At 39.0% G+C, this 9,727-nt stretch overlaps 1 protein-coding gene across 1 annotated transcript; it reads left to right on the top strand.

Annotated features, from left to right (window-relative positions):
• Positions 1 to 1,867: 1,867 nt before the first annotated feature.
• LOC121370139 (collagen alpha-2(VIII) chain-like) lies at positions 1,868 to 6,429 on the top strand. Its single transcript, XM_041495251.1, has 3 exons — positions 1,868 to 2,915; positions 3,652 to 3,860; positions 6,322 to 6,429. Exons 1-3 carry the CDS (start codon positions 1,868 to 1,870, stop codon positions 6,427 to 6,429), a joined length of 1,365 nt encoding a protein of 454 aa, XP_041351185.1.
• Positions 6,430 to 9,727: the final 3,298 nt, after the last annotated feature.

Raw genomic sequence — 9,727 nt, 5'->3', positions numbered from 1 at the left:
TCAACTTAAGTACATAGGGTAGCTATGCGCTTAAGGTAATCTTAGGTCTAAGATCGCTTCGTGGAACGGGGCGGCCCTGGACCCTGTTTTACGAAGCGATCTTAGCGCTAAGGTCACCTATAGTTCATGAGTTAGCTATGCATTTAAGCTGATTTTAGCGCTAAGGTCACCTTTAGTTCATGAGTTAGCTATGCACTTAAACTGATCTTAGCTCTAAGATCGCTTCGTAAAAAAGGGGCCCATGGTGTATTTAAGGTAACGAAATGCATGCAAACAGCTACACAAAAAATATATTTATTATAGATGAAAATAAACTTCAAGAAATAAACACTCCATAAAGCAGCAGACATGAAGACGCTAGTGAAAATTTGATAATTTCTACTATCAGCAGGGGCGTAGCGTGATCTGGACCGGGGGGGGGGGGGGGTCGAATATGAACCAAGTGGACCCTTTTTCTATTTTGTTTTGCACCACCAGAAACTCCATATATATAAACATGTATGTTTTAGTTCTGAAACCGGACCATTTTCTTCAGCGGGGGAAGGGGGGGGGTCGTCCGAACCCCCCCCTCCCCCAGCCTACGCCCCTGATTACATCAAATAGGAACATGAAACTACATGTACAGGAAAAGAAAAATCTAAGATTACCTTACTGCTAATAGGCGTCTCTAAGATACATAACGTTATATACTTGTGCCAACGTAATGAAAATTGACTAGTCAAATACCCTGAAAGACAAGAAATATAGACATTACAAGGCACAAAGAACGATTAGTCGACAAAGCAACACTATAAATGTTCTTATACTACCATAGTACTGTTTATAGACATTTCAGAAACATGAGAAATATTGTTTTGTTGTTTTTGTTTTTGTTTTACAATTAAGCGTCACAGCTAAAAGAAAATATAAAAAAACTATGGCGACAACGACGATCACGCCGAGAGCACAGCCATGAAGAATCTACAGTTGAATTCTTAAGCCTACAGCACACCTACCGATTAATACCGACTCGACTGTCGAGTCAGCTTGACAGTGTGTACCTGCACCGGTCTTAATTCAGCAACAATGTCTACGAGGTGTTTGTAAGTAGATTCGAACTTGTACTATTGCAATATAGTATATATTATTATTAATATTTAAGTAACTATGTATGTTGGCTAACTACAAACAAATAAAAAATAATTATAAATAAACATTTACTAAATATAGACATGTGGTTTATAATGGTGCGGTTTATTTATTTATTATTATTATTATTGTTTTAATTAATTAATTAATTTGTTGTTGTTGTTGTTTTCGTCGTCGTTTTATAGCCCCATCCATTCTCCTGTTATATTAAGGTTTAGAAATTTGCGATTTCTCTAAATTATATTTATATAACTGTGAAAATTTGATTTCAATAAACGTTTTGATGTGAATTAGATTGATATTCTAAATATATGTTTACAATAGTAATTTTTCTATAAAGGTTTATAAAATAGATAACGAACATTGAGATTTGTTGATTATGTAATGAATATATATATATATATATATATATATATATATATATATATATATATATATATATATATATGGTTTTTTGGATGGGTTTTTTGTTTTTTTAACCTGATTGATATTTAGTTTAATTTAACCATTTTACTTAGTCTTGCAGCACTGTTGTAGCCTTGACATCCCTATTGCTAGTCCAGTTAACAACAGGGCCAATAACACCTAAAGTGAAGAATCCTCGACAGGCAATACCTGGTGTGTATAAAAATGTAACAGAGGAACATGAGAAAAACAGTAAACTGAATGAGGAAAACTGAATGAGGAAAACTGAAAACAATTACCTCCTCACAGCCGTGATGAGGACGAAACTGAGAAAATGAAGAAGGACGACGCCTATTACCTGGAGATAGAAGAGTCTACAGATGACCAGACAAGACCCACGTCGACACCCAGTCAATGTGAAGGACACTGGTCTCTGGAAGTTTCGTGTGCAGGCGTCACGGGAAAGAGGTTTCCTGTACGTCTGCCAGATGGACAACATGGGAAGCCAGGACCTCCAGCTCCACCAGGTCGCGATGGCAAACCAGGATCAGCAGAACATCCTGGTTTACCAGGACTTCAGGGTCCGCCAGGACAAAAAGGAGATTCTGGTCTACACGGATTTCAGGGTCTGCCGGGGCAAAAAGGATATTCTGGTCTACCAGGACTTCAGGGTCCGCCAGGACAAAAAGGAGATTCTGGTCTACACGGATTTCAGGGTCTGCCAGGGCAAAAAGGAGATTCTGGTCTACCAGGACTTCAGGGTCCGCCAGCAATTCAGGGTCTGCCAGGACTTCAGGGTCCGCCAGGACAAACAGGAGATTCTGGTCTACCAGTACTTCAGGGTCTGACAGAGCAAAAAGGAGATTCTGGTCTACAAGGATGTCAGGGTCTGCCAGGGCAAAAAGGAGATTCTGGTCCACCAGGACTTCAGGGTCTGCCAGGGCAAAAAGGAGATTCTGGTCTACCAGAACTTCAGGGTCCGCCAGGGCAAAAGGGAGATTCTGGTCTACACGGATTTCAGGGTCTGCCAGGGCAAAAAGGAGATTCTGGTCTACCAGGACTTCAGGGTCCGCCAGGAATTCAGGGTCTGCCAGGACTTCAGGGTCCGCCAGGACAAACAGGAGATTCTGGTCTACCAGAACTTCAGGGTCTGACAGGGCAAAAAGGAGATTCTGGTCTACAAGGATGTCAGGGTCTGCCAGGGCAAAAAGGAGATTCTGGTCCACCAGGACTTCAGGGTCTGCCAGGGCAAAAAGGAGATTCTGGTCTACCAGAACTTCAGGGTCCGCCAGGGCAAAAGGGAGATTCTGGTCTACACGGATTTCAGGGTCTGCCAGGGCAAAAAGGAGATTCTGGTCTACCAGGACTTCAGGGTCCGCCAGGTATTTGTGTAGGAAGCAATGGGCGTCACACACACTTTCCCATAATGAACTAGTAACGTTTATAGCTAATATTGTTTTTCAAAACGAAGAATCGCAAAAACAAATAATAATAATAATAATAATAATAATTGCCAAAAGAGGCATCCTTCGCACCCTCGAACTTCCCCGGTGACGAGCATATTTGATACTGTATTTGTTATTTCTTTGTAGGTTTATTATATTGTATCCTGCCCCATGGGGTGTATTCATACAATAAACGTAAATGAATTGAATTAAATTCAATTAGTTTATCACTTGAAATATGTAAATAATTCGTTAATTATATAGCTTTCATAATCACCATCGTGTTTATAGCCACATTATTAACGAACAATTATTTTTGTATTATGTTTCAAGTCAGGAAATGGCTAGAAAGAGCTGTCTAATAACACAACTGTCCATACAATTCCTTTATCTACCAGAGGATCCCCAGATTAGTTTATCGGTCCCTATGTGTTTGCTTGTCATTCATATGTGAGGATATCATATTATCTTTTGTGACCATTTCATTTGAGAGGGCGGGATCTACAGTAGTCGGTAGAGCACTCACCTGAGGTGCTTAACTCGTAGGATCTCAGTAGTAAGAGACCACGTGTCATAATAATAAACAAATTGACATCCAATAGCCACAGATTAATAAATAAATGTGCTGTATAGCAATATTGTTAAACAAAACAAACTTCAAATTCTATTCCAGTAAAGTCAACGCCGACAGTTGCATTCCACGTACAACTGAAAGGTCACCTTTACCTGGAAGATTTTCACCGTAACCCAAAAGTAATTCTGTATGACACGATTGTACTTAACATTTTTGGTAGCTACGATGAGAAAACTGGAAAATGTACAGCTCCACACAGTGATATCTACAACTTCATTATTTTTATGGCTGCTCAAGAAGGAAAAGAAGTAAATAAAATGCTTGTTTCATCTGTCCTTAAAATGTGCATAACTGACCTTTAATTAGTGTACCAGCTGGGGTTTTGGACGAGGGAGAACTGTCATAGTGGAACATTTACAACTATATTCAAAGGTAATTTAATTATTTAGCGGAGCATGTACGAAATCAATTAATTGTTATTTTGTTACCTGCCGTTCATGCAATAACTTAGTCTTTAGTTAATAAGGGGTTAGCAGCTAAGGATTATAACTCATGGCAATTGCGTGTCAACGAACATATGTATCGTATAAATATTAGCTTTTCTATACATGAAAAAGGAGATACCTAAGGAGAGTCCTAAGTAGGGCCCCAAGGAGGACAGCTCTGCTGTTTTACCCTTGAGGTTCTCAGCCGCAGTGTCAAGTCTATCGGGAGACCTAAGGAGACTCAATGGGAGACCACCAAGGATAGACCCAGAGAAACCTAGGGGAAGACCTAAAGATATATAGACCCAGAGAGACCTTAGGGACGACCAAGGAGGACAGCTTTGCTGTTTCACCCTTGAGGCTCTTAGTCAACTCTACCGGGAGACCTGTGTGTCATTCATACATGAGCTGAGACATATATTATCTGTTTCACCATGATGTTAACTAGTAAACAATGTTTCATGATGGAAAGAAAATAGAAACTACATCACCAACTTGTGACTTCTGTTATTCATTTAACATTCCGGTAAAACAACACAAAGGAAAACCTGCACTGTGTAACACAGGAAAAACTACACTGTGTTAATTGGTAGACATCCTCTAGCAAATTCAACCTTATGCTACAGCCAAGTCAGTATATCAAGGTAGATGGCACAGTTGAGATTGTTGATGGCCACAACATATTTCAATTCTATATCATCTGATGTATGATTATACAGCCAAGTATAACTGAACAAAGTATAATTAAGGGGAGGACAGTCTTGCGGAAAACAACTTTTCCGAATCAAGATGTTACAGAATTAGAACTTACAAAGCAGTTGAACCAACAGAAATGCATCAATATTCGTGTGGACGAAAACAGAAAATCCTCATGACTTGCTTACTATGGAATTCTTCAAAACGGAACTTCCCAAGCGACAAGGTCTGTCATAACAGTAAGTGGTTATTTGGCAAACGAAATTGTGAATGTCATGCAAATCTGTGTCCATTACAAGTGCTCTTTTTAAAATGTTAACTCAAATGTATTTCAATACTTATCAATTTTTATTATTAATTATCAATAACATGTAAATTAAAATTAAATGTAAGCTTGACATTCATGTAGCCAAAACCATGTATGCGTTTATACAGACGACAGTACTATCAGCGACTGTGACTGGACTCGAAGTCAAGACGCCCATCTACAATTGCCTCAGACAATGTGAACGCTAACACAACTGACTCAACGCAATTACGGTATAAGCGAAAAACCTGTTTGATAGATGAAACAGTTTATTTGTGCAACAACATTTTGGACATGGGACAACTATTTAAAGCACTGTATACGAACTTTTATCTTAACAACATAATTATCTCCACACGAGGACGTGTCTTTCTTTGGACGGAGGAGAACTGTCACAGTGGAACATTTAGAACTATATTCAAAGGTAATTCAGAGGTTCTCAGCACAATGTCAACTCTATCGGGAAACCTGTTTGCCATTCATCCAAGAGCTGAGACATATATTACCTGTACCACCATGTTGTTAACTTGTTAATCATGTTTTATGTTAGAAAGGGAAATAGAAACTACATCACCAACTTGTGACTTCTGTTCCTTCATTTTCGTCAGAAAATAAGAAAAGGAAAAATGTACAGTGTTACACCGTGTTAATACTTAAATTACATAATGTTACACAAACCCCCATCAAGTGTGATGTGCCATGTTCAACGACTTTTGTGGCGTTCTTAAAATTGAATACATTTGATCACAAGTTTATGTTAAGTTTGCCACTGTTAATGTTTACTATTTTTACTGACTGCTCAACTCAACGGATTAGTAACACGAGTAACGTAAATTACTACAATACTGATGGAAAGATATAAGGGATCACGTGGTATTTGAGACCAAATATAATTAATTCACTAGATGTTACATGGCGCTACACAATCAGCTACTCTTTTTGATCAGCAGCAAGGGATCATTCTGTTAGATGCACCATCCCACAGACAAGACAGTACATACTATGGCCTTTGTTGCATCAGTTGTCCTAAGGAAAACGATCCTAGACTGACCGCACATCAAGCTTTACCACTAGGCTACATCCTGCCCCGATTTTGGTAGCAGTTAATATTTTGCTGTGACTATTTGTATGTTCCATCAGTATATGTTGGGGCAATTTCCCCAGCCTACTATACACATGATGTTCTTTTGTAGGCTGCTGGCCTGTTGTGGACAGGTAAGGGAGATAACTACGTATCTCGTGTGTGGGTTGTCAGTAGTCCACACTTTGAGATGACGTCAGCTGGACGAGGGTGACAAGGTCTGGGTTGCACCTGTAGAGAACGCGCCACATCTCTATGGATACGGATTCTGCGACTTCTCAGGCCACCTCGTGTCCTTGTTGGACTAGACGTGTACAGTACTGTCAGTTTGTGGTGCTATGAATTTATGTGTGTCAAAAGATGACGCAGAGAAAATTAAGCTGGACTATTTGCTTTAAATGCTCGCCTGAGGTGCTTCGACCACTTGATCGGACCATCTTCGGTGGATCCATTATCTGACAGGAAAGGTATATAAAATACCATTTGCTCCTGGAATAAAAGCAAGTAACAGATTTCCTCCAAATACTCGATGTATAATGTTTATGAATTGTAGTATCAAAACCGATTATTTGTATACAACTCTTTGAACTTAAATCCTGTGTTACCTGTTTGTGAATTGTGGTATAAATATCTGATGTAACAAAAAACCGTTTATTTGTTTGAACTTACACCTGTGTAAGTTGTTTGTTAACTGTGGTATAAATATTTGATATAAAATAACCGGCTATTTGTATACAACTGTTTCAACTTAATTCTGTGTAAATTGTTTGTGAATTGTTATAAATACGTGAAAAAATAACCGGTTATTTGCATACAACTGCATATTAAACATCCAATGTGAATAATGTTTTTAAAATTAACTAAAAACGTCATCGTCATTTATTATGAAACCATATACCCGACAATGAGGATAGTTTAGTTAGTGTGGGGGGGGGGGGGGGGGGGTGGTTGGCTCGAAGTTGGGATTTGCTTAAAGGCGTAGACCCTAGGTTCAGCCCGTGAAAATGAACATTAAGTTTAGTTAATCTATACTCCTGCAAATGAACATTAAGTTTAGTTAATCTACACACCTGAAAATGAACATTAAGTTTAGTTAATCTACACACCTGCAAATGAACATTACGTTTAGTTAATCTACAAGCCTTCAAATGAACATTAAGTTTAGTTAATCTACAAGTCTTCAAATGAACATTAAGTTTAGTTAATCTACAAGCCTTCAACACACAGATGGATTCTTGTTTTAATAGAGAGAAGCTAAAGTATGTGATATTTAAACAGGGAGATACCGTCTAAAAATGAATAGAACTTGTTTCGATAACCATTACTTCTCAGAAGAACGTGTTTTTAGAATTATGAATAATAAATAATAAATAATAAAATGTAAGTACTTCTAATTTAAATGATCAAAAACGGCTTTAATAGTAAAATATACTCGTAGTGTTTTTAAAAAAGGCGTCTGTCACTACAAAAGATTCGAGTCGGTCCTTTATAGGTTGAGTCGGGTTCCCAGAAACACAGTTTTTTAGACCTTATTTCGGTCTTCTTTAAGAAAGTCTTGGTGTATCAGACACACTGTGTTATAATATTTTATTGTTGTTGAATGTTGAAGTTGAATTTATGAAACCTCTTTTTCTTAAACGCAGGTGTTTACGTATTGTAAATGTACATAGTTACACGTGTGTAAGTCATAAATAGGCTTTGTAAATTCGGCACATAAAGTTTTTGTTTTTTAAAACATCTGTCAAACGTTTGAGCCATATTGTTTTTTAATGTTGACACGGTCTATGACACAATCGTAGCACAACCATAACTCGGTGCTTGAACAACATCGAAATGAGATTCTTCTCGCTAAAATTCTCTATTCCATGTGCGAAATCGCTATCCGCTTGACAAAGGTGGAGGCGCTGGTAATAGGAAGGTTCAACAACTCGTCCACTATAGTAAACCTATTGCCGACGCTAGTAATCTCCCTTGCAATTTACTTCCTTTCACTCAAAATACACTATCAAACGCGTTATTAAAAGGAAGGAAATGTTTTATTTAACGACGCACTCAACACATTTTATTTACGGTTACATGGCGTGAGACATATGGTTAAGGACCACACAGATATTGAGAGAAGAAACCCGCTGTCGCCACTTCGTGGGCTAATCTCTTCGATTAGCAGCAAGGGATCTTTTATATGCAACATCCCACAGACACGATAGTACATACCATGGCCTTTGTTACACCAGTTGTGAAGCACTGGCTGGAACGAGAAATAGACTAATGGGTCCACTGACGGGGATCGATCCTAGACAGACCGCGCATCTGGCTACGTCCCGCCCTCAAACGCGTTATTATGAACATGCTGAGACACTCTTAAGTCCAGTTGTTTGTCATAATCTCGGTATAATGTATTATTTACATCATCCATATTCTCTTGGTGCGTATAAACAGCTTAAATACACCACACTACTTTGGGCAGATCTCCATACTACCCTGATATATCCGAATCGTTCAAATTAAGTGCAGAGCCAGCAGAAAGAATTAAAATGCACATATTTTGCCTTTGGTTTTTAATTTCCTAGGGGAACATTGTTTCACACCACCAATGATCTCCTCGCACATTCCCGACCCTCGTTCGGATTGCCCGTGCTCCCTTGACTCGCCACAATGTGAGACTCTCGCCTTCACCCTCCTAACCCGAGAACTTTGACGGTAGCTATACGCTAGTGTACGTGATATGAGTTGTGGGTCATATTTCTTCCGTTGGACCAATCTGTGTTATTATTATTCAACACCAAAAGTTAAAGTTTGTTATGTTTAATAACACCACTAGAGCACATTGATTGATTAATTAATCATTGGCTATTGGATCAAACATTTGGTAATTCGGACACGTTGTCATTAGAGATAACCCGCTACATTTTTCCTAATGCAGCAAGGGCTATTTTATATGCACTTTCCTACAGACAAGAAAGCACATACCATGACCTTTAACCAGTTGTGGTGCATTGATTTGAACAAGAAAAAACCCCAATCAGTTGATGGATCTACCGAGACAGTTCGATGATCCTGCGACGCAATCACCTCAAGCGAGTACTCAACCGACTGAGCTAAATCCCGACCCTAGACGGAGAGTCAGAATACTCGGGCTATAACCCTCTCTATAACCGCGTCTTAGACGGAGAGTCAGAATACTCGGGCTATAACCCTCTCTATAACCGCGTCTTAGACGGAGAGTCAGAATACTCGGGCTATAACCCTCCCTATAACCGCGTCTTAGACGGAGAGTCAGAATACTCGGGCTATAACCCTCCCTATAACCGCGTCTTAGACGGAGAGTCAGAATACTCGGGCTATAACCCTCCCTATAACCGCGTCTTAGACGGAGAGTCAGAATACTCGGGCTATAACCCTCCCTATAACCGCGTCTTAGACGGAGAGTCAGAATACTCGGGCTATAACCCTCCCTATAACCGCGTCTTAGACGGAGGAGATGGCAGTGGTCAAAACGTGCGCCCAGGGTAAGGTAAGGTAAGGTAGGTAAAATTGTTTTGATTGAAAACATATTTTATTGCATATAATATATATATATATATATATATATATATATATATATAT

The sequence above is a fragment of the Gigantopelta aegis genome, chromosome 4, assembly GCF_016097555.1.
Source record: "Gigantopelta aegis isolate Gae_Host chromosome 4, Gae_host_genome, whole genome shotgun sequence".
NCBI classification, from domain to species: Eukaryota; Metazoa; Mollusca; class Gastropoda; order Neomphalida; family Peltospiridae; genus Gigantopelta; species Gigantopelta aegis.
This window is presented reverse-complemented; position numbering and strand designations above follow the sequence as displayed.

Bases quoted from the DNA above. Each gene is read 5' to 3' on its own strand.
- LOC121370139 (XM_041495251.1), top strand. From the start codon at position 1,868: ATGAAGAAGGACGACGCCTATTACCTGGAGATAGAAGAGTCTACAGAT. The intron at 2,916-3,651 runs GTATTTGTGTAG...ATTCTATTCCAG, and splicing joins AGGACTTCAGGGTCCGCCAG to TAAAGTCAACGCCGACAGTT. The intron at 3,861-6,321 runs GTAAATAAAATG...AGATGACGTCAG, and splicing joins CTGCTCAAGAAGGAAAAGAA to CTGGACGAGGGTGACAAGGT.